Genomic DNA, 26,731 nt, shown 5'->3' with positions numbered 1-26,731 from the left:
GATATTATGAATATTTACCTTCAACTACTAACGCACAATATGTTATTATGTACTTAGCATATCTTTAATAATATACATAAGAATTAAATGCTCTCATTTAATTCTTGTGTATATTATTAAACGAGTACCATTTATATAACTTCTGCATATANTAGATATGAAAATATTTTTATAAAATTTTCCTATAATAAAGCATTATTTTATTCTTGTTTGGTGTTTAAAATGATAGTTTTTATACAAATAATTATATTAAATTCATATGTGGGATGGTCCGAAAATCTGTTAACATTTTTTTGCAATGACTGACTTTTGGGCCATCCCGTAAGTGTGATTTTATACATTACGCAAATGGTTTTATTTTTCGATAATAAAGGATTTAATTATTTTTCTTTAGGAATGAAGTATTCTTCTTTTATTTTTAATCTTGAGATAATGACTGGAAATTGTTTGCTATCTTTTTCAGATAATCTGTAAAAATTGATAGTAGTAGTAAGGTGTGTCCAAGGAAAATCTACATTACTATAAGGTTTCATTTTTAAAAAATGAAGCAGTGTATCGAAATGCAGTTTGCAGTAAAAGGATTAACTCAAAATTTTTTAATAAAAACAGATTAATACAAAGGCCGACGTTCCTTGATGGACCTTGACACGTGCTTCTTTAGTTGCATGATAAATGCTTAATTGATAAGATTTCCTGCCAGGTACTGTTTCAATGGGATGATGAATCCCCTTGCTAGGCAGTTTCCTTACGTAATTTGCTTGATACGATGTTTCTTGGACCGACATCCAATCTCCTAGATTAGCCAACGTAACCCCATCTGATGTCTTTTAGTGGGATTATGTGATGAAATGTTACTGTTTTCAAAGAAAGTATAATCCTTGCAATTTCCAATGTTAAACAGAAAATGCTAAACAACACTTGGCAACAAACCAGTTATTGATTGGGTATTCTTTTGGATTAACAAAACCTTCACAAACACCAGAAAACGTAACAAATATATAGACAGTAATAAGATAAACAAATATTTTCGAAGATTTTAATTGTCATCCTCAGGTCAAAGAATAAATAACATAAGATAGAATGAGAGTCTTTAAAAACAAATGTGTTCAATTTCTGTCGGATAGAGTATTTATGTAGCAGCGGACATCATCGCACTTAATAATAGTGATGGGAAGAATTTTTGTATAAGGTCCCAAGCCTGGAAAACTCCATGTGGAGTTTTCCAGGTTTTCTCCATGTCTGTGCCTGAATAGGAGCTAATTACCCTTAAAAAGACCTTCTGGAAGGCATCCTCCCTAGACAGATCGCCCAAGTGTTGCATTGCCGTAACTTAAAACAAATAAATAAAGCCAAAGGTTATATCTAGTTTTGGAATGCGCCAACTCTGGTGACACAAAAAACAAAAATACACAAATGCTAAACTGGTTAACGGATCTGTCTTGTGTTGGATCAAACATTTTTCGGTATTCTTTCATCTTGTCGTCAGATCCTATTACATTCAAAGTAGAAAATTTAAGTAAGACCTTGTTTGAATTTTTCTTTTTGAATGTTATGGAATCTGATGACAGGATGGAAGAGTCCTGCAAACTGTTTAGCATTTGTTTGTTTTTTTTTTTTTTTTTTCGGTTAGGCTGGCAATTCTTTGTGTAAAAACTTTAGTGGCAACCAAAAAATTTCGGAACATTTTATGTTTAAAAGCCGAAACTACTTATATAAATAATAGTAATTTCTTCTCTTGTTCATTATGCAAATATGGTATTGGCAGACGATATTTATTTGTTACAATTTGCCAGATGTGCTGCATTTTTGATGATGGCTTGATTTTCANGAAAACTCCACATGGAGTTTTCCAGGTTTTCTCCATGTCTGTGCCTGAATAGGAGCTAATTACCCTTAAAAAGACCTTCTGGAAGGCATCCTCCCTAGACAGATCGCCCAAGTGTTGCATTGCCGTAACTTAAAACAAATAAATAAAGCCAAAGGTTATATCTAGTTTTGGAATGCGCCAACTCTGGTGACACAAAAAACAAAAATACACAAATGCTAAACTGGTTAACGGATCTGTCTTGTGTTGGATCAAACATTTTTCGGTATTCTTTCATCTTGTCGTCAGATCCTATTACATTCAAAGTAGAAAATTTAAGTAAGACCTTGTTTGAATTTTTCTTTTTGAATGTTATGGAATCTGATGACAGGATGGAAGAGTCCTGCAAACTATTTGTTTTTTTTTTTTTTTTTTTTTTTTTTTTTCGGTTAGGCTGGCAATTCTTTGTGTAAAAACTTTAGTGGCAACCAAAAAATTTCGGAACATTTTATGTTTAAAAGCCGAAACTACTTATATAAATAATAGTAATTTCTTCTCTTGTTCATTATGCAAATATGGTATTGGCAGACGATATTTATTTGTTACAATTTGCCAGATGTGCTGCATTTTTGATGATGGCTTGATTTTCATTTTTGATGATTATAATTGTGTCAATCTAGTTGGCTTACGTTACAACTATAAAACAATACAAAAGGAAAAATCGACCCTTACTCCTGTTTTTAGTCCATTTTTGATCATAAATAAGTCACCTTTTCTGTTGTAGAAAGTTTTTCAATGCAGAAAAGATCTAACACATCTCTATTTTAACTGAGGATGTGTTAAATCTTTGATGTCAAAATTACAACTTTTCCTGTAAGCTATAGCCCATATTTTATAACAATAAAATCAACGCGTGTTGCAGTAGCTGATGCTGAAGGTGTTTATCGCTATGATTTAGATGTACAGTGGCTCAAAGTATTAAATGAAGAAAGAAAAAACTGCAGTATTTATCCAGTAGATAAAAAAACAATAAAAGCAATTAATTTGTCTTTTTGTTCTTTTAACTGGAACTCTTTAATTTTCAGATGTTGAGTGGGTTCCTGTACGATACGAGTCGAGGTTTGGAACTCTGCAGTCTTTCGCCGCTGACATTGGAAAAAGAAAAACTGAACGGATACGAAGAGATCAATTCTGTAATTATGGGAAGATTTAAGGTTAGAAGTTTTTAAATTATTTAAAAATATTATTAAAATAATAATTTCTATATTAAAAATTCTACTCTTAAAGAACTTTTAATATAAATGATAGATTCAAATCAAATTTGAATATGCAGGATGCTTCAAAAAAACAAAAAAAAAAAATGTTAATGCTAATACAGAAGTGACTTATATCAGATTTGTAGCGACGGGTGGTCGTCCACCTAATTCTCCAATATGCGCAAGAAGTCGCAACCTAATTATGAATTTCTTGAAAAAGTGTGATTCTGATAGTGCTGCCACGATGACTGTGCACCTCAATATGCCCACCGTAGTGGGCGGAAGAATAAAAACCACCAAACACCTGTAGTCAGTCGTGGTTTTTCACTTCATAAATGAGCTAGATACATGGAGTTTACCGGATTTTCTTCACACATCTAGTATCTAACAGAGGGCCAGTTTCCCCATAGAAAGTCCTCCCTTGAGGTAGACCATAAGTGTTGCATTGCCATATCCCATCAATACAATTTAATCCAATTCTTCTGTGTGTAAGTGTTAATGTTCTTTTAAAGCATTCTGTATTTGAATTAAAAATCTTATTTCTAGGGAAATATCATTAGAAAATAAACTGGCACATCACATTTTCATTAAAAGTTAAAACATTTAATGTTAATATGACAAATTAACACTTTTCCATCCATAATCTACACAGTTAATTGTGAGATTTAATTAATTAAAATACTTGAATTTTAAAAAACTATCCCCAAAACTAAAGTCTGTCCTTCGACCTGCAAGGCTTTCTTTTACAGAAATGGAAAGGGAGAGGACAGTTGAGCTTGAGTCGCGAGTTTGAGCAGAAATACAGTTAAACAGTATACCTGCATTTGCAGTCTGCCAGAGGTTTGACAGAGACTTTTCAAATCGATCTTCATTATGGAAGAAGCAAACCTTTAATCTCTGTAATAATTAAAATTTTTCTTATTTACTATGGCCAATCACTTTTATGGGCTCTAATGTAACAGATTTCTGAAATGAAGGATCATGTTTGCTTATTCTGAGGCATCTGTCGGAATGGAAATGCAATAATTGAAAATGACCATTAATGCTTGGAGTGTTTCCTAGGCACCATATCTGGTACCTGTTGGTTATACCTTTACTTGCAAACTTGGTATTTACTACTTCCTTTTTTACCACAATGCCCATTTGAATGTCTTATTGTATCTTGTAAAAGTTAGTTTACTAGTCCTGTGTTCTGCAACCGGTGTGCCGTCACATGGTGAAAGGTGTAACATGAACATATTCTGTTAATTTTACATATTCATATTCGTTTTACATTTTCTGTTAATTTCAAGTTTTATTTATACATTTTTATCTCAGCTGAGTTTCTTATGCTTGTATTTTATTCTCTGCCACAGCACTGATGAAATAAGATGATGATTGTTTATTCTTTATTACAAGCCACGCATTTTTATCTATTCTAAGAAATTACAGTAAACTCCCAATTATCCGGGCTAATGGTGGGAAGAGGTGGCACGGATAATCCAAATTACAGATATAATTATTTATTTCCAAAATACAACATACAGTATTATACATTTCTAAGGCGGACAATTATTTGAACATGTTTAATGCTCATTATTATTAAGAAAATCTGTGATTTTGGTTTGTTTGCAGGAATCTTAATGATTTTTTAATATCAGTTCGAATTTTTTTAAGAGCTACTGTATTATGACGTTATACTCGAATTCCCATCAGTCGATTTACAACTCAGAAAGAAGCATTTGAAGTAGAGTCATAAAACATTAACGTTTATTGATTTTCGCGATAGGGTAATGCGGGGTCTGTTGACAAATTTCCTCTCAGTAGTGCGAAATTTCTACTGACTTCACTTGAAAGTGTCATATTTCTTCCACGTTTACAAACAAACCCAATGGCAATCGGTGAAACAGGAGATAAATTACAGCGAATTGAAATTTGATATGTTTATTTTTTGCATTTTTTCATTTCAAATTACATTAAATTCGATGTAAATAAAGCATTTCTGTCAATATAAAAATATTTTACACTATTTAAAAGTAGAGAAAATAAAGAAAACAAAGATGTACAGTAATAATAATTTTTGAAACGAAGACAATAATTTTACAATTTTATGAAAAAAATGGAGTCTGTGAAATGCCACGTGACCAAAGTGTGGTCAGAAAATCACATGATCTAGAAAGGGTTAAAAAATACATACACATATAATTATTTTTTTAAGTTAAATTCATGCACGGATAATCCGCAAACTGAATAATCCGCACACGGATAATTCGGAGTTTACTGTATATGTAAAATAAATTTGCTCACAGTTGTTGATGTCTGTTTAATAATAATAATAATAATACAGCAGATCAGCAAAAGCAGGATATACATCAATCTCAAGGCATACAACAATCTTCAAATCAGCAGCAATCATCAGATATACATCATTCATTAGTTAATCAGGATTTACCTAATAAAATTTTTGAGACTAGTACACAAAGCTCATTTGGAAACTTGTTGAGAAGAGGAAAAGGGAGGAGAAGAGAACTATTTGAAAGTAAAAAGCAATTAATACAGTAAAGGGGGGAAATAGGTACCTTCTTTCCCGTGGGTTACGGGACGAGGTATTCTTTATTCCAATGTAATTTGTGAATATTTGTTTGCAATAAATAATAATAATAATAATAAGTTAGTGGCATTATGTAATTCTATTAATAATATCATAACATACGTTTTTGAGGGGAATAACGTTTTGGCGTGCCGTGTTGAGTCATGGGTGCACCACAAGTAGAAAAAGGTTGCAGAACACTAGTGGACTGCAATATCTTTGTGCAATCTCAGGCCATTTGGCATTACTGCACCGACATTTCCTTTGTTGATCTATTATGCTGAGGGTCCATATTACTTTCTATATACATCCCTTACAGTTTGCAGGTATCATTACAATTGAGAAGGTACACCCAAAGTCACAGAAAATTTACTTCTTCCACCTGTCAAATGCCTTTCATGCAACTCTCTTGTGTTGGTCTTGAGATTCATTTCGTCAGAATAACTTACTTACATCAGTCTTTACTGGCACGTCCCGGTTCATATCTTTACGAATGATGTGACAGACGGTACTTCTTTATTCATGCTCTATGGGTCAGAGTATTTGGTATGCCAAAGGAATTCTTTACTTTTCCAATAACCTCCTTTGTTCTCGCTGTGGCCATCACATCTTTGGAACCCATTGGTTTTCTTTTGTTGGTGATTCTGACATCTTTAAAACATTACCAATCATACCTTTAGAAACACAAATGCCACCCTCCAAAAATCTCTTCCAGATTTAGCTATAAGATATTGGACATTTAGAAAGTTTGGATTGCCAATTCTGGTTCAAAGGTCAATATGCTAAAATGAAAGAAAAGACTATTCAAACATTCTTTGTTGATTTTGAAACTTGAATCAGCAGAATATCACATGTGCAGTAGTAACTGGAAGCACATGCTACTTCGTTCACTAATAAGGCTATAAATGCATTCAAAAATAACTGAAAAACCCTCTGTAAAATGGACAGTTAGAATTTTCACGTATCATAAATGACCCGAATCGTTCCAAACTATTGCAGCTTACATAACTTGTTTTGTATTTTAAATTTAATACCATTGTAGAAATCAATTAAAATGATTTATAAATAAATTTGTTGTTTTTATAATTTTGTCAAGTTGAATATTAGGCATTTATGAATGAAAGATTAGCATTTCAAAAACATATTAAATAGGGTCTTCCGAAATGAATGCTAACATTTTAAATTACTATAATGTTGATAATTATTATCTGAGAAGTGTGCGGTGTACATCAATCGATAGAGTAACTGTTCGAGGTTTGTCTCTTGTCTACGTACGAATGTATCATCATCTACTACTCTAGGAAGTGCCGTAAATAAAAATGGCAACTTTACTATGGAGAAGGCGTTGTTTTTCATTTTGCAGTTTGCAAACTTGGAATTGATCACCATCACGTAGCATAAGTTGTCTGCAGGAACCATAGAATTGCTACCATTGCAGAAATGATGATGGATATTCCTTAGCAAGTGTAGGAAGAATTTGTGAATCGGTCAGATGTGTGCTATGCGACACAACGTGCACGTGTTGAGAAATTATCGTGGGTAAACGTGAAACTCGGATTGTTCACTGATGTTTTGTTGTATGTTACGACATTCTTGGATAATAATTAACATAATTACAATAATTTAAATGGTAGAATTCTTTTTGGAAGATTTTGTATATCAATTATTTTGTTGAGTGAGTAATTTTTAAGTTTAAAATAGAAGGCTTTTCATTTTTAACTATGTAACTAAGTTAACATAATCTCTAGAAGTTCAATTAACTCTCTCTACAGTCCCTGCCAATTTCTTTCCTCACTTTGATCTCCATTGTTCTCCAAGGCTTTGAGACACTCAGAAAAGTTGTGTCGTAAAAAGCTTTCCGATGCCACTTATGGCTAATGGCAGCTTGTTGATTGTATACCGTCATGTATGTTCAACAGAACTTACGCAAGTTATGTAAATATTCACAAATTTATGGTTTGTTTACATTCTCCTGATCTCGATGCAATACACTGTGTGTTTGTATTATGGAATGAAAATGGAATAATATTATTTGAATGATGCAAACAAAATATAAGTTTTTTTATAAAACTGAAGTATTGATTGTACATCTTAATAATGAAACAAATTTGAAAAGTAAATACACTTTAAGACATTTTTAAAATTATATTTACTTGCAGATTTATTCTTTAAATACTTAATTGTGTACAATAATTTATAAATTTTCAGTCTGTTAGAAAATTTGTTGCACTTTCATTTAAATGCCTTAAATATCAATATAAATCTTCTTCATCACAGACAATTTTTAAAGACAATCTTCAATTGTAATTGTTTCTTGTCTCAAAAATCAAAAATGAAATGCAACCTTGAATCTGCGTAGCTTTGAAATTGAAAGCATTAAATAATTCAAAAACATTAATTTTTCAGGCTCTGAAAATTTCTTCTTCTACATACCTGGAGATGAAATTGTTTTCCTTGTAACCCCTCAGGTTACAAGGAAAATTTGTATAGCAAAACCAATCAAATAACTTTCTCATTGGCCACTTTGTCTTGACAGATAAAGGCAGTTTTGGCCAATCTTGTGTTTAAAGTGTTAATACAATAAACTAACCTGTGAACCAACTGCATTTTTTTACTGTAAGATATGTACCGTACATACAAAATCCAGTAATCTGACAATCTTTTGTAATCCGACACATGCTAATTTGATTATATGTAAGATTACAGAGACTCTACTGTATTTTCATTCTGTACAAAGTGCCTTGTTTTGATATAATTAACTTAAAAACTCTGCTCTAACTAAACTAAATATGACTTAAACAAGTCTATTTGAGAACCGGATTCAAATCTCATTCTGGAACAAGTTTTCTAGTTGTGTCTAAAAATACTTACGCATTCAAAGTCTAAATCTTAATTAACCCAATTCTAATCTAATGAGTTTTTGGTATAATATTGGCATTCACACGGTGGGTGGAAAGTAACTAGGAAACGAGAAATCATTATAATTTTTGTAATAATAATACAATCGTAATAACATTTATATTTGCATGTACATCATCAATGGAATTTAATAAAAAATCCACATCAGTGGTATGGGCAGCGACTGAGAGAGTTGCATGTACTGTGGCAAAAAGACAGCCGACCACAGATTGCCGCATGCTATGAGGTGTGGAAATTGATAGTTGCCGTGCAGAGACAGTGGCATATGGTGAAAGGATGTCATGCCGCAATCCATCCAGAAACAATCAAGAAATGTCATTTGAACATAATCTGACCACGAGTCTTGGTAGTGGGTGCACAGAGAACTGGCTGTCTGTTCACATCACAATTGGAGAAAAATGTGTCATCGGTGTCTACATTGAATTTTAAGCCTTAAATATAAAAATTATAGTGATTTCTCAATGCCTAGGTACTTCCACTCATTTTGTATAATAAATGTAATGTTGTTCTGTTCGAAAATATGTTGTAAATGGTATTATCATTTAACATTTGATATACATTATCATATGTTTGTGTTTTTGAATATTTCCTTTAACATAATTCTATCTCTACTATTGTTATGTTAATACTCCACTATTCTCTAGAGGAGCATAGCTTAACTTTGGTAAATTAATCGACTTTAATTAAAAAGGGAAGTGGCAACAAGCTTGTAAAGTTTTCACACAATTCTTTGACAAATTATTTATTAAACTTTGTAATTTAAATTGAATTTTGTTTTTTTTATACAGATGGAGAAATTAGAATTTGTTATCATTAGCATTTACTGTAAACAAGATAATTCATTAGAGAAAACCTTTCATCTCCTGTCTGTAGTAGATGCCCTTCAAGAACAAATTTCAGGTAATATTTATTCATTTTTGTTTACAATTATGTAATTGCATAGTATAATTTGATGCAAAATATTAAATCTTATGTAAGTTTGTACATTTACATGTACCAAAATAAAAATTGAAACCAAAACAATGCTTTAAAGCAGTCAAAAGTTAAATGTAACATCATTTTAAAGCACCCATTTTTAGTTACAACTTTTATTACATTGGAATATTCTTTTAGTTAATACCAAAATAATCATTCTAGATATTGGCGACTGGATGGCTGATGTTGGTCGAGGTGTTAATCTCGGGTCCCTCAGACATTAGGCTGAGTCCAGGCAATCAAAAATAACCCTAAGAATTTTTCAGGGGGTGGTCCATCCTGGATGTGTTGGGCCCTGTCCCTCACCACCCAGTTACCTCTGTTGTGGACCTGGGCAATCCACGATTGATGTGATTAAAAAGGTCTCTTGGTGCCTAGAAATGCTAACCTGTTCGTATTCCAATGGGGACAAGCTGTTGGATTCTGGTTATGTCACTTTATGTGTATGCAATAGAGGTCCTAAATTCACTGTAAATAATGTTATACTACTGTGCATTCTGGCCAGAAAACTGTAAAGAAGCACCCAGGCAGACTGAAGAAAGTGATGAAGGAAGACTGAAGGGTACTTGGAACTAATGGTGAGAAAGAATAATTCAGAAATTTAATGCCTCGACAAGATGGTGTCCATGCAATAAAACCGTCCATTCTGAACTGCAAGGCTTAGGCTACACTGATGAGTTGCTGGTCTTAAACCAAAAATAACAATTGTGAATGCTAAACGTTGACTCAAATGATGCATGGATCATCATAGTTGAGCTCGAGAAGATTGGAAACATGTCCTGTGGAGTGATGACTTCCAATTATCTGTTTGTCAGTAAACAATTGTGATTGGATGTGCTGTATCGTAGATTGGGATTACTTTGAACAAAGTGACACAGTTGTTTTTAAATGGCCACTAAGTCCATGTTTCAAAATTAATAATAAACTTTATACAATACACGAATTTACATTAATGATGGTAGGACAACATATCAGTGACACTTCTCATTAATGAGAGAGATCAAAATTACCAACAGTGTTACAGTACTAGATATATTTGAGAAGAAATAAGTGGAGCTAGTATTGCTGACTGGGTCATCTCTCAATGACTCGGAAAAAAGATTATCCATTATTTCATTCGGAAGGCGATATCTGTGAATTCCCACACAATATATACAGTACAATTTGTTATGCAGAAATTACTTCTTTTCATTCAAAAAAATTAATATTGATTCTTGTAATAAAATATTCCCACAAAAATTTCACCATATTGCATGCAGAAGGTTACTAAATGTTATTAAATACATAGCATTAATGTAATTAATTTTTTAAAAATAAGGTGATCAAATTAGCCCACTTTTTAAAGAAAATAACAATCCCACTTTTCGTTATCAGTGTCATTGCTTGCATGCATTCATAGTACGAGGGCTGTTCGGAAAGTTTGCGGCCTTGCCTATATGCGGCGCTGCGATCAATTTAATTTTTGGCGGGAATAATTCAGCCATCTTTGCTAAAGATATGATACCAATTTCCGCTTGATTTGTCAAAAACTTTTGCCACGACAGCTTAGCAGATAGTCAGTGTGCACATGCTTTGTCAAAAATGGAGAAGACGGAGACTCATGCGGTCATAAAATACCCGACGAAAAAAGGGTTGACCCCATCTCAAATCAAAGCTGACATGGATGAAGTTTTAGGAGAGTCTGCTCCTTCGTACACCACTGTGAAAAACTGGACAGCCCTTTTTAAATCTGGCAGAGAGAGTGTGAAACATGACCCTTGCAGCGGACGGCCATCAACTGCTGTCACTGAAGAAAACATCGACAAAGTTCACGATTTGGTATTAGCAGATCGCCGTTTGAAAACGCGTGAGATAGCTGAGACAACAGGCATCTCTGTCGACCGAGTGCACCACATCCTAACCGAAGATTTGGGTATGACGAAGGTCTCAGCAAGGTGGGTGCCGCATCTGCTGACCGCCGAGCAAAAACGTGTTCGCACTTTGATGTCAAAGGAGTGATTGGACTTCTACCAGAAAAACCCACAGGATTTCTTGCATTGGTTTGTGACTACTGACGAAACGTGGATCCATTACTGAAACAAAAGAACAGTCGAAGCAATGGAAACACCACAGTTCGCTACCACCAAAGAAGGCAAAGACAGTTCCATCAGCGGGTAAAGTGATGGCCTCGGTTTTTTGGGATGCTAAAGGCATCATCTTTATTGACTACCTAGAAAGAGGAAAGACCATTAATGCTGTCTATTACTGTGAACTTTTGGAAAAACTGAAGAAAGAAATCAAAGAAAAGAGGCCACTTGAAGAAGAAAAAAGTTCTGTTCCACCACGATAATGCACCTGCACATTCCGCCAGAATCACTGAACAAAAGATAAATGAACTTTGCTTCCAATTAGTTCCACATCCACCGTACTCACCTGATTTGGCCCCCAGTGACTTCCACCTTTTTCCAAACCTAAAAAAATTCTTGGCTGGAAAGAGATTCCACTCAAATGACGAAGTCATCTCTGAAGTAACATTCCATCTAAAGCAGTTTAAAACATCCAGGCTTGACAAATCGACCTATTGTTATGGCATAAAAAAGCTAGAACATCGCTGGAATAAGTGCATTGCTAATAGAGGAGATTACATTGAAAAATAAAAAAAGTTTTAACATTATTTTGTTTGTTTTTCTATGTGAGGCCGCAAACTTTCCGAACAGCCCTTGTACACATTGCAACTATTCATTTGAAGCCTACAAAGGAAGGAAGGTTGGAGGAAATTTTGTCTTGTTTATTCAAGTAGTCATCTACCATGTAACTCTTAGTTTGCTACTTTATGCAAAATTTTAAGTAATATCTGTGATTACATTAAGTGGATTCTGTTGAAAAAGTTGCAAGTATTGAAATCATAAACAGTAAAAATTACAATGCATTGTGATCTTAGTTGCATACATTTATCAGTCTTGTAAACTTCAGGGTCTTCCAAGAAGAATGCTACCATTTTAAATTATTGTAATTATCCGAGAGCATCGTAACGTACATTAAACATTGAAAAAAACTGTCTGAGTTTCATGTTTGCCCATTACAATTTCTCATTGCATGCTGCACCTCAAGTTGGATGGTACACATCTGAGCAATACTCAAATTCTACCTATGCTTGCTACGGCATATCTGTCGTCACTTCTCTCACGATAGCAACAATTCTACAGATCCTGCAAATTACCTGTATCTCAATGACGAGTGGAATATTCTTTTAGTTAATACCAAAATAATCATTCTAGATATTGGCGACTGGATGGCTGATGTTGGTCGAGGTGTTAATCTCGGGTCCCTCGGACATTAGGCTGAGTCCAGGCAATCAAAAATAACCCTAAGAATTTTTCAGGGGGTGGTCCATCCTGGATGTGTTGGGCCCTGTCCCTCACCACCCNCATATCTGTCGTCACTTCTCTCACGATAGCAACAATTCTACAGATCCTGCAAATTACCTGTATCGCAATGACGAGCAATTCTTACTTTGCAAACTGCACGACACAAAATTCTTCTCTGTAGCAAGTTGCCATTTTTGTTACAGCACTTCCTAGAGGTGTTAGACAACGAGATGAGAGAGAAAACTAGAATGATTACTCTATTGATTATTATTGAATATTTTAATGAAAATTACTTTCACTTCAAATCTTGAACACAAATTTGTTCAAGACTTGATGCTATTTTTATTTTTATGAACGAAAATTTGTCTGTAATTTTAGGTTAAAATGTAAATTGATCTGTTTTAAATGTAAAATATATTTCAGTTTGTTGATTAATAAGATATATTTGTTTTTTTTAGAAGAAAAAGATATACTCATCCTTGGAAATATTTCCATTCCTGCTGCTAAGAAAGGTAAATACTTTTATACGTTGTTTTAATACTTGTATATTTCCCTACAAGGATTTAAATTTGGTTAAATTATTCCAAATATTACAAATTTACTAGCTTGATTTATTTGCAATGTGAATATTGGGAGTTGTAGGAGCAACTGTTTGTAGCAGATTGGCAAACTTTTTCAAGTTTGTGCTCAGACTTGGCGTATCATTGATTCTAATGTCTGCCCGTAAGTCAGTTAACACAATTGAAGTTTTGCGGGCACATAACAGATTGATCTCAAAAAACAAAGACATTCTCACAGTTGTGATTATGCTAGTCTCTTTCCTTTTATCAAATTTGAAGCAGCTTTATCTCTCACTAGGAATTTAATATGTAGGAGCCACAATCTGGTTTTAAAATTGTGTCAGATTATCTCAACCTTTTTCTCTTTAATTTGCTCTTTAATTTAATTTTCTCTTTAATTTGGAATGCAACAGAAATTGGGATTCCTAGGTGCTCACCTTCTTCGGGGGTCTTGCCAAGATAGAAGTTTTGCAGAACGAGGAGCCACTTATCAAGAAATAGCAGGAGCAAAGTCTATATGCAAGTGTATTAATATTGTACTCATCATTTTTGTTTGGGCAAACACCAAGATTTTTCCTACAAGACATCAATAATAACAGTGTTGGGATTAAGCTTCAATTAGAAGAAATATCTAGGATCTCGGCAAACTACCTTGACATAAGTTTGATGTTACAACTGAAGACGGCCTACGGAAGTAGGTCGAAAATGTTTTTGGTTAATTAAATACATTGCCGGAGTTATACAATATGTGCTTCTTCTATCATTCTGCATTATTTTCAGTACGTTAAAGCCGGTCAAAATAACAACCAAAAATATTTCTCAAAGATTTTTTTTTTATCATTTGTTACATTAATTAGCTGTATTTTGTGTTTAATATTAATATAAAACTCATCGTCTTCCTACATCAATTAAATGAAAGTGATAACAGATGATGATAATTATTAAAACTTTGTATCAGATTTATCAGACAGAGATATAAAACTGACTATATTACCTATTTTTTTATTTTATATCATATTGTAATGAATATCTTTGTTGCAATCACATTGACAAATTATAAAATTGTTAACTTGACCTTGTAAATGTAAAGTGGATTTTCCTGTTTATTATTTTGTGTTACAAGCTATAAATTTTATATTTTAATTCACTGATTTGTTACATCTTTTTTCACACCTATTGCAACGAAGTGTGTAGAACTTGTCGTGAAACATTTTTAACATTTACGATAAGTTCTATATACTTCCTTAAGATGGATCGATTTTAAACTTTCTTTTTTTTCATTTAATCATTTGAGGAAGGAATTAAACAAAAGATTTACTCTATTTTAACATACTAAAAGTTTCAGGCCACTTAAATAAGTTCATAGAAGGAATTATTTTAAATTTGTTTTTCTTAAAATAAGAAAATGTTTCGGCTCTGCTGTTTAAGTTTTCTGTTTTGGCTTTGCGTGAAAACACAAATGTAGTGACATGCTTCTAACATTCCATCTAAAGCAGTTTAAAACATCCAGGTTTGGGGAGGATGTGCATTTCCAACATTGTAACTTACAGAAATGTTGACAAATACTTAAAATGTCCATGTGTTTGGCCAGCAGCTATCGACTGTGGCAATTGGTTATTTTGCACGTGCACCCTACGGGGTGTGTGTTAAACATACACCCCATACTACATAGCAATCAAGTTTTTCATTGCTGTCAATTTACATCAAAATAAAATTTGTTATGGAGATTGATCTTTACAATTGTTGATTGGCCACAGATCAAATTTCAAATTTCTGACTTTGTCATAACATCAGCATTTGAAATTCCAATTGTGTAATTTTCAAACCTAAAGCAGGTTTATCAAATAAAGTTTAACTGAGTGCCACTCAATTAAACTTTATTGCACTCATTATAAAGTTTAGATGGACTACCGTCCCTCCACCACCCCTTACCATTCCAGCTCAAGCATATCAGCAAGTCTAGTTACTTGCAATAACTTAATTCAACATAAAAGGTTTTTACATAGACAAAAGAAAAAGAAACTTTAAAGAAAACAAAATCAAATACAATAAATAACAGGGTATCGCATCCATAACAGTGCACCATGCTATTTGTATAAAAGATATACAAGAAAATTTGTGTGTAAATAAAAACAAAAATTTATAAATTAACAATACCAAATCAATGAACAAACCTAAGATAACAAATTAATTACAATCCTGGTGGGACATACAACAAAATAATTTACATATCTGTACTATGTTGAAGAACAATTCCTAATTCTCTGCTTATGTTTCAACGTTTTAGATATAAGTAATCCTTCCCTTGTCAGCATTATTCCGTATTTGTCATACATTTATTAATTCCTCATAAATTTTTCATTCTGTAATATTATTGTACAGTACTGTTTATCACTTATAACTGGATTATAACATACATTGCCTTATTAAAATGCAATTTTATTCCTAATACAGGCATTGTAATACTGCCTTGTTAACTCCAATTCTATTGGCAACATACCAATTATAACCTGTAATGCCATGATAGATATTGTTTGATATGCTCTTGTAATAATTAACAATGCTGACCTTTGGGCACTCTGCAACCTCTACTATACAATTATTTTTAGTAAAAGCCCATAAACATCCAAAGACCGGGTGATAAATGATACAGAATGATTAAAAGTATTATATAAATTATCAAAAAGTGTTAAATTCTGCAAAAATTTATGCTAGTGTAAGCGGAAATCCATAACAATAGCACAAATTAATGATCAAAAGTGACTGATAAGTAAATTTATATCTTAAACATCTGATAAATGATATAATCTATCAAAGTTAAAACAAAATTGAAATCTGTAATGTTAATAATCTGATAATTTAAGATAAAATTATCAAAAAGTTTAAATTATTCTTCTTTGTACAAAGAGTAAAAGTTATTAAAAACTAAAGTGAAACTTACATTTTACACTTCATTATCTTTATACTCTGTAGTTTAACTTTAAAGAGAGAGTTCTACGAGAGATGAATTTTCAATTATTGGGATTGAAATCTCCGACATCGCTTTTTACCTACCGCAAATGAAGGAAAAAATGTGTTTATTTAGTATTAAAAGTGTTCTCTGTGCTGCTGAAATTTCAAATTCTTGTATTTTTTTCTTCTGACTTCTTTCTTATTTTGAAGTACTTAATGTATTACATTCCTATTTTCCTTCTATTTTTACATTTTAAGAGTTAGAAGTTAAAATTTAACCCAATTAAACTTTTCTTCGCATCTTTAAACTATTCTTCTCAAACTTCAAACGTCATTGCTACATTCTGCACTAGATGCTTGCCTACATCCAATTTTTTTCTAGTCTCTGCATACTTTGACAACAATCTTTTGATGTAATCACTTGGTCCAATTTAGTATCACTAATGATATATCTTTATATACTTTGTTATTAGTAAAGTTTAAAAAGTGTAATTTTTTAGTATTAATTTTATAGCATTGCACATCATCTATAATATTTTAACTCATTCCTGCAGATCTTTAGCATTACTTTCCATTAATCCGACTACACTCTTTGGATAATTTATTGGAACTCCTCCAGAAGTTAGCCTTAAAGGAAAATGGGTTTCTTTAAAACTAAATTATCCTTTCATCAGAATTAATTATAATATCTTGAAGTTTTCGTAAGTGCTTCTTATAGATTGGAGTTACGTTTCTAAAAAATATAAACTGCTAATATATTTGTGAGACTAATCGGGGGTAGGATGTTTACGAGGATATTCCCTCTCCTACCACTTACTCGACTCAAGACCTTGAGGTCCGGTCTTGCTTGTCTAAAGGATGGGGAAAAAGGGTTAGGAGAAAGGATCGTTAGATTCTTTCACCTGTCAGGATCTGACACCAATCTATCAATTTATCGCGGATAGATACGCGGATGGATGGGGAATTATCACGAGCGATCTCGTCGAGGACTTCGGGTTCAGTATGGAGTGGAAAATGTCGGAAGAAACGCACACCAATCCAAGTTCGTTAACAAAATACCCGTTTATTCCGTACATTTATACATAGTTAATAATTGGAATACAAATCCCTCTCGGGTTCAATCCGTATAGTTCATAAAGTAACGGCAAAGTATAAAATAGTCGCGACCCTACCCGCGAGGTTCGAATATTCGAGAGAGAGCTTACACATCATCGCGTGTAGGATAAATACCTCTGATTAGGTTGTTATAACGTTGATCCGAGGTTCGTCCTTCCAAGTTCAAAGTTCAAATCAGTCCAAAGTTCGAAGTCGAAGTTCAAAGTCTATTAAAGACGGTGGAGACGAGATGCAGGTAAATCCACGGGCACACACTCACAGTATAGAGAAAAGAACTTAATTTCCCCCTTGTGTCGTCATCGCACTTGCCTTTTATATGGGGGCTCTTTTTTCGAGATTTCCCCATGTACGTCACAGGTGATGATCTTCTTTGACCAATGATGGGCGAAGTGACAAACTTATGACACAACAGTTAACTCATCTTCTACAGGGAAGTATTGTCGTGGGAACGGAGTTTTTATGAGCGATTTTTATGAGAAAATTTGTCGGTTGTTTTTCCCTTTTTGTGTTAACCCTAACTTTAAAAAAATCGGTTTGATTTTGAAACAAAACGGTAAATGAATGAATAAAAATGAATATAACTATTCGAATCTCGGCCCTCTTAAATCCTGGCCCTCACATATTGCCTACCATACATCCATCTAATTGGTCTGTTAATAGTTTTGAAGTCTTTATCAGGCTATGGCCATTTTAGGCAACTGCTGTATAAGATTGGGCTATTTTCTGGCAATTATAATTTTGATTAATAATTAATTTGTCCTAGAGGGGGACATTAGGTGCCATCTCGTATTTAATTTAATTAAATAATTTTAGAATATTCTGAAAGAAAAGAATTGGCCCAGAGCGGGACTTGAACCTATGACTCTTGCTTGCCATGTGGATGCGTTGCCAATTATGCTATCTGGACCTCCAGTTCGATCTCCTCTTCCAGGCATATTTAACTATGATATAACCCATCGTTCGTTACTTACGGTGCCGACTGGGGACGCATCAAGTGCCCTCATCCTGTAAACTCCCATGCGAGGCACTTGGCCAGCCATCGCATATCTAGCATTATATATATATATAAACATCTAAAATTATTTAATTTAATATGAGATGGTGCCTAATGCCTCCCTCTAGGACGGGTGTCCAACCCACGGCCCAAGGCAAGTTCCAATGCGGCCCAATAAACGTGTAAACAAAACCAACAGATTTTTATTTTATTTATTTATTTATTTAGTTATTTCAACAGCACAAATTCAAAAAAGACATTTCACAAAGCCGTAAACCTTTATACATAATTTTGAGTGGAAAGGAAATATTTTCAAATACTTGGAAATGTGTGAATGAGGAAGGTACAGTCGACCCCCCTATAAGATATAGATACGTTCCAATTTATTAGGAATCCGATTTCTTACAAGTCGTTCCAATCACAGCCCGACACGTGTCAAGTTTACGGACTACGGCTGATTGAAAGGTTTTCTTCCATAAAATTAATCGATTCTACACTAATCCGACTCAACATTTCCAAAATACGTATATTTTTTCGTAGTTTTATAGGAATCGTAATTATAGGGACTGTAATTATAGGGGGGTCGACTGTATATGAAATAAAGCTGAAGTTGTGACTCAAAGGAGTATAAACTTAAATTTGGAACAAGGAGAGAAAGGCCAAAAGATAAAAAGTAGTGAGAAAGGTTAAATATACCTTCTGTTATGCAAATATTGACCATTAATTTTCCAACTTTCCTCACTTCTTTATCTTGTGTCCTTTCTCTCCTTTCCTCGCTTTGGGTCTGTAATCCTTTGAGTCCCAACTCCAGCTTTATTTAGTACTCCATCCAGCGTTGCAAGATTTGGCTACCCTTTTTTCAGTTTGGCGTAAAAATTATCATTTGACGCATTGGCTACTTTCTGGGCTACATATTATTTATAAATATATTAGTTGAATAAGAATGCACTTTAAAATGGTGTTTCGTCGTTTTTTATTAATTAGAGACCCAAATAAAACAAATATTTGTGTTTTTCAAATAAATTTTTGTTTGTCTCCTTTATAATAAATGAATTTATTTATTTCTAGGTAAAAATTGAAAGTGTCTGTAGAAGTAATTTTTTTAAATATCCTTATTCGTAATAAAGTTTTAATGCTTATTACCATAATCCAGACATATTAATCCTTAAATATACAGTGGGTGATCGGTTAATGAACAGATCAGATAACGAACAAATCGGATAATGAACATTTTCGCAAAAGATTTTTATGATTGGACAACAAACACATGTTTGGATAATGAACACTTCACTGAACAAACACAAGAAAAAGCGACATAAATAACAAATGCCAATTGGTCTTCCTTTGTCTCAGGCAACAATTCAAAACTTTTCGGAGTGCGGGAGATGTCAACAACGACATTCTACCCAGTATATACTGATCAGATAGTATTCCCCCGAACTTTGAAACTCTCCCTTGTAATTCCAGCCTTTTATATTTCTGACAGAAACAATTCTTTAACGTTTTCTTCTGAAAATGCGGATTTATGTCGATATCTGCTATTAAAGATCTTTTGAAGAATTGAGAGATGTCAGAACAATGGTCTTAAAATGACATTCAAACCAGGTTGAGGTTAATAGGCCTATAGATCTCTACAATTACAATGCTATTAATTACTTCTGAAAAATCATGAAGAAGACAGAAAAGCAATTGACATTGGACAGATTCTTTAACCCCAACAAATGGAAAAAAACATGACTAATAAAAATGCAAGACCATGTATATATGTATTTTTATTATTACATGTGAATAAACGTAGTAAGAAAGTATATATATTTTTATTTTTTGGGGGTCTCCAGAATGAATTAATCAAATTCCCATAGAAACCTATGGGAATTTGATTAACCTATGGTAAATCGATAATCGGTTAACGAACAATTCGGATAGCGAACAAAGTCTTGGAATGGATTATGTTCGTTAATCGATCACCCACTGTACTTGTATATTTAAGGATTGGGTCAAAATATACTTGGGCCACAAGTATATATATTATACTTGTGGCCCAAAACTCCATGATTTCTTCCAATGTGGCCCAGAGAAACAAAAAGGTTGGACACCCCTGCTCTAGGACAAATTAATTAGCAATTAAAATTGTAATTGCCAGAAAACAGCTCAATCTTTATGACTGTGTGGCTTTATACTAATTGTTGTGTTTTGAGAGATGTTGGATAATAAAATGAGCCAAAATAAAGGTTAAAAAGAAAGTAGTTTTTCTTTAAAGGACATTTTCGACACTCAACAGCTGTTTTCCTAGTATATCAAAGAGATTTCTTATTGCACACAATAATAAAAAGATTGTCATTGTTATTTAATTGTCCAAACAATAATAAAATGACAGTCTTGAATTATATTTTTATTACTAATTAATTTGTAATACAATCATTAACAGTTGTTGAGGAACGATGAAATCCTGTTTATTAGTGAAATGTGATCAGGCATTAGTAATTGTTTGAACATACTGTATATTCTAGTATTGTTTTCAGTAATACATCAATTGAAATAAATTTATACAGCATTGCAAAGTCTCAAAATAGAAAAACCTGACTGTTAAAATAAATGAAAATAAAGGTTGAAAATGAATACTTTCATTGTGTCCTATTTTAGGTTTTATAAGCTTAAAAAGGTTCTTTAAAGAAAAACTAATTTCATTTTAACCTTTATTTCAGCTCATTTTATTATTGTGTGCAATAACAAATCTCTTTGATACACTATGAAAACAGTTGAGCGGTGATCTATTACTTCACAACATTGATGTGAGAGAAGACAATGATTGTCAAAGTAAAGGAACAGGTTATGGAGCCGATCAATTGTTCTAGAGTTAAAAAGAGACAGGTTACAAAGAACATTGTAATACTCACCAAAATACAAATCTGCGTCATACTGTACTTGGATAACCTACTATCTGAGCTGTTGAACCTATTTGCTCGAATATTAGGTTATCAAAAAGTAAATAAATAAAAGTTAAATGTAATAATGCATACAACATCCTGATTCAATTAGTATTGTCAAGCAATCCACCAGATGATTTAAGCTATGTTAAGGCTAATTTAATAATTAGAACTAAATTAATTTTTAATTTAGAGTATTCTGGAAAAAATGATCAGGTTGGAGTGGGACTCAAACCTGCAACTCCTACTTACTGTCTAGGTGTATTGCCAGTTATGCTACTCGGACATCCAATCTTTGCTTCCAGAGTTATTAATTTATTTATTTAGATATAACCGTTCCGGTCACTCTTGGCACTAACTGGAGACAGCTTTAGTGTCCTTAGCCCTCTACAGCCTAATCTATTTATCTTTAATACAGTAATACCTCGACTTGCGCTACCCCGACTTACGCAAACTCAGAGTTACGCAATTTTCAAATCTCGTCGATTCGTCTTTTGTTTGAGTGCCAGGCAACTCTTGATTACTCACTCCTCCTACACTATTTTTCAGCTTATATGTTCAGACGTGTCACGCAGAATCAACACATAGCTACAATTTATTTTGTGTTATTTATTTCTGTGTTTGTTATATCTACGGAGACTCGAGAGACTCTATGTGGTGATTTCTTGTAACCGTGAACAAATCAAATGACAAGATAAGATTCACGAGAACATTTATTATCTTACATACATCCGACTTGGATTTTACACAAATTGCGAAATTATACCTTGACTTACGCGAATTCGACTTACGCAGTTATCGCTCAGTCCCACCTATCGCATAAGTTCGGGGTATTACTGTATAGCCTGATAAATAATCTAACACATCATTTTGCAATAAGGCCAAGGCAGTGCTACCATCTGATACTAATGATTGCACAAATAATGTATTTCTTATGTAAAAAGAGTTATGAATGTATGTGCATGTGTTGTGGGATAATAGTTTATATTATAGTTATGATATTGTGATGATTACAATATTATTAAATTTCTTTGGAATATGTGTTGCTTTTAGTATTTATACATGGTACATTCAAAAAGTGTGTGGAAAAGATTTTTGTTGACTCTATGTACATTTAGACAACACTACTATCAAAGCATTTGCCTTCTGCAGCAACACACTTCATCTGTCATACACTTTTCCGAAAACATCTCGGAACCTCTCATTTGCGACCATCTGAAGCGTACTTTTTGCAGTGGCAATCAACTCATTTGCTTTGAATTTTTGGTATTTCGTGCAGTGAAGAGGTGAACCCCATAAGCTGCTGATAACATTTCCAGACTTTGCTGAAGTGTGTTCTTCAAAAGGACACAAAATTTGATGTTTATTTTTTCTTCAATACTGGACATTTTTGTGTTAAACTGGACTCCGAAATCTTGCTTTCAACATGTCACGAAATGCATGAATAGACATGTTGCTAAGTATTTAAAATAAATCTGAGTCATTCTCACTCTATCTACACACATTATAGACATTTTCTGCGAAATTTTGAATGTACTACATATATCAAACAAGTATCACAGATTAGATTTAATAATAAAAATTAATTTTTAAATATAAGATATTAATATTTTCTCTTTTCTTCAGAAAATATAACAATCACTCATTCTGAATACTGTCATCTTCTGCCCGAAGGTATATCAACTAACTTAGTAAATAATCATCAAGAAAGTTTCATTGTAGTTAATCAGAACATAAAGAAGATATTTACGGGTAAGAAAAGTAAGAATTATTATCTTTTAAAAATCTTAAATTATAAATGCTAAGCAGTATAATTTTATAGGGAACTGGGGTGTTATACGAGAAGGACTTAGCCATCTTGCTATTCCTAACGGCTGGCTCTGGGGTGGAAGCGTCGGAGACAGCTGTCCAGTGTGGGTCGAGATCTATGCGACGAATTCCGCCGACACTCCTCTAGCCAATGGCGTGTGTCAAGTGTTAGAAGAAAACTGTACAAACTCTGTGAATTCTCAACCTGTTAAAGAAGAAACCTGTAAGAAGAGGAGGTGGCTAGATACTTGGAGTAGGAAAAAGAAGAAGAATCAGATGGAGCTAACGGAAAATGGAAAAACTATATTTTTGAACTAATTACGGTAAATGGCAGTTTCTTTAATGGTGCTGTCTTCCATTCCAGGCTGGCATTATAGCATGAACAAATGAAAAGTTTTGTAAGGGACATTATTACTATTTAAACATTTTAATTTATACAATATATATATTTGTTTTTTCTTTTTGTGCAGAATAAACAGCCAAATATCAATAATGACACTTTTTAAGGAAAGAAAAATATACATATATATACATACATACATACATACATACATACATAACATTTTTATGCAGTTATTTTAAGACAGGTATTTTAAATTGATCCATAAAAAGCTCATCTTTGGGATGAAAAATGGCATTTTTATTAAAAATGCAGTTCTTTAACGAGCCAAAACAGCAAAAAGACAAACTTGATAAATGTTATCGGCACTCCGTCTAGGATTGTTTGATTTATATAGTTTCAATGCCTTCATATTTAATTTGAATATGCTATCCATTGTTCCTAACTGTGAACATTGGTGCTAGCGTATGACATCTCCTGCAAACCATACAACCAGGATAACTTCTTTTCAATATCAATATCAATTATTTGTTCTGTTTTTCGTGATTAAGATTGTGTACTTTGTTTTCCCAGATTCCTTCTTGCAATTATTGCGGTTTTGAATTAATTTCGACGCACTGATATGCACACAATTCACCTCATATAAGTGCCTTTTTATCCAAAATTTTAGACGATAAACAGTTCAAAAATTTTTACACCGTCCTTGGTTACTTGTTCTGTCGGCCCGATCAGTCTACTAAAAATGTCATGCCTAGCACTTATGTAAGCAGAATTAGATTGTTAATCAAGTTATTTATATTTGTACTTCTTTTAAGCATGACACGAAGTACTTGTCCCGTTTATTGTAACTATGTAATTGTTAATTGTTTACTGTTATGCAGTTCCTTTGACTTAATTCTGTTTCGTTCGCAATGCTTTCTTTGAATATCATTTTACATTTTCAGAACGTAAAATTTAATCGGTTTGGTTGTTAACAATTGCTAAAAGTTATTAATGGAATTAATAATATTTAAAGAAAAAAGAAAAATTTTAAAATTTTAAATCTACTGAACAAAAAAAAAAAAGATAAAAAAAAAAAAGATTAAAGATAAAAATCAAAATTTCCGTCCAAAATTCAGCATCTGTAAAATTTTTCAAAGAGAAGACATGCATTGCGCATTTCCGACAAAACCCAAGATGAACTCGGAAGAAAGAGTCCGAGCGGGGGAAAAATTAATTTTGATTTCTTCGTAAACTCCGAGAACTGGTGCGAAATTAACAGTACAAATTGTTTGATGAGATTTCGAGACGAAAGCGATGTGCGAAATTAAACTGTGTATAGATTGTTAAGTTTTGTTATATTTTTGCTCCATGACACAATGTTAAATTTTCATATCAGACATTGTTAGAGACTGTTTTAATATTATAAGAAATATAAGTTTTTGTTTTTGATTTTTATACTTCTAACTATGAAAAGAAAGATGTAAATTCTTTGTGATTTGAATATTTATCTATATTAAAAAAAAAAAAAGTATGTAAATAGCCTATAGTCAAATATTTATTTGATTATTGAAACCCACTAGAGGTGCATGTGATAAATATATTATTAATAAACAGCAAGGTTTCTGTTCTCAATAGGATTGTTTATCTGTGATAACAATATATATATTTTTTTTTTTTATTCTTTAATATGCATCACACAATTTGGCTTTTAAATTATGAATCATTTTGCTATAAGTCGATATGAATATATTTTTTTAGTTCCCGTTCGATAAATATTTATGGCACATATCGATTGTTGAAAACAAAACTGTACAAAGAACGAATTTAATAAATAGTAAAATTGTAAATTTGTAAAAAAAAAATATATATATATATATATGTATGTATTAGCTGGAATGAAGTTCTCAAAAAATAAATTTAGTTTTTTGCAAATATTCTTTAAATGCTAAGTAATTTGATTTATAAAAGAAGATTGTATCAAGAAGTGTGCATAGTCTGTTCAAAAACGGTAAGGACTAGTGCAATTTGCTTTTGAAAACTTTGTTTTCTTTTCGTATCTTGCAAAAATCTTTATTGTCTTGTTTAAAATTTAAAAGTTATTCTCGATATTGTATTTGCGTGGAATATTCGACAATACGAAAGTACTTATGTAAAGATTTCCTGGTTGTATATTAAAAAGACAAGGGTATATATGTTATTTTTTTTACATCATATTCCTTTTGTCTAGGGGAAAAAACCAATGAATTAGCAAATTTAATTGTAATTACATTTGATTGTATAGTTCTATGCAAAAATAAAGATTGTTATCATCAGTCATGTTTGTAAATCCTAAGATTTTGATGTCTTATTTTAAAACATTTCTTATGTAGTGTGTTTGTTTAAAATTAAAAATTCTCCTTTACTAAGACAAATTAAAATCAGACAGCCAGCCATGTCTAAAGATAAAATTTATGAAAACTAAGTGCAATGCCACTCATTTTGGTGGTCTTGAATATTCTTTCTCAAATAATAGTTCTACAGAAATCAGCCAATTAAATTAGATTTGAATCTGTAATTTAAAATTTTTCAAACAAGCATATATTAAAAATATAGCAGCTCTGTTTTGTGAAAAAGTGTATACTTTGATGTCAATTTGATGGCATTTTTATTCTAAGTTGTTCATTTTATCCATATACAGACAATGTCTTTTTATTTCAAAGTATCCATATGATACAAATGCTACTTAAGTACAGTAAAATCACAAAGCCTTCACATGGAATCGATGATTTCTGTTATCTCACCCAAGGAATGTTGGCCCACTCTGCGCACAATCTAAAAGTTCTCTGAGGGAAACAGGTTTTCCTGAACATTGTCCCACTGCAGTATTCAGGAGATACCAGACATGTTTGACAGTACTCATGCTCTGTCTATGACTGAATGGCTACAGTAATCATGGGAACTAGCAGAGTTTAAAATCCTATAAAGGTAATTATAGTAGGAAATTTTTGTTCATAAAAATAAATTTAATTCAGTTTTTGTTAACAATTATCAACCACTAAAAGTATATACTTGAAGTGGAATGGATTATTAGAGGATAAAACTACAAAAAAAATTATTTTTCTCTTAAAATTCACAAACCCAATCCAGAGAATGATTGCAAGCATAAATATATACAAGGTGTCCGAGAAGTTACTGTGCAGTG

At 32.6% G+C, this 26,731-nt stretch overlaps 1 protein-coding gene across 7 annotated transcripts in view; it reads left to right on the top strand.

Moving 5' to 3' along the window:
• The window catches only part of LOC111626511 (endonuclease/exonuclease/phosphatase family domain-containing protein 1-like), a 72,534-nt gene extending 47,456 nt beyond the window's left edge, over nucleotides 1-25,078 (top strand). For 6 of the 7 annotated variants that reach the window (XM_023369921.1, XM_023369936.1, XM_023369928.1 and 3 more), the window contains exons 5-9: nucleotides 2,890-3,018; nucleotides 9,337-9,448; nucleotides 13,329-13,382; nucleotides 23,046-23,171; nucleotides 23,242-25,078. In XM_023369921.1, the coding sequence (XP_023225689.1) occupies nucleotides 2,890-3,018; nucleotides 9,337-9,448; nucleotides 13,329-13,382; nucleotides 23,046-23,171; nucleotides 23,242-23,546 (726 nt within the window). In that variant the 3' untranslated portion in view covers nucleotides 23,547-25,078. Of the gene's footprint in view, nucleotides 1-2,889; nucleotides 3,019-9,336; nucleotides 9,449-13,328; nucleotides 13,383-13,859; nucleotides 14,796-23,045; nucleotides 23,172-23,241 lie in introns of those variants that run through there. The other variant, XM_023369958.1, reaches the window with a different exon arrangement.
• The last annotated feature ends 1,653 nt before the right edge of the window (nucleotides 25,079-26,731 follow it).

This window comes from Centruroides sculpturatus, unplaced genomic scaffold, assembly GCF_000671375.1.
Source record: "Centruroides sculpturatus isolate CEXI.00-Female unplaced genomic scaffold, Cexi_2.0 scaffold203, whole genome shotgun sequence".
In the NCBI taxonomy this organism is placed as follows: domain Eukaryota; kingdom Metazoa; phylum Arthropoda; class Arachnida; order Scorpiones; family Buthidae; genus Centruroides; species Centruroides sculpturatus.
The sequence above is the reverse complement of the archived record's forward strand: the minus strand, read 5'-3'. Positions and strand labels throughout refer to the sequence as shown.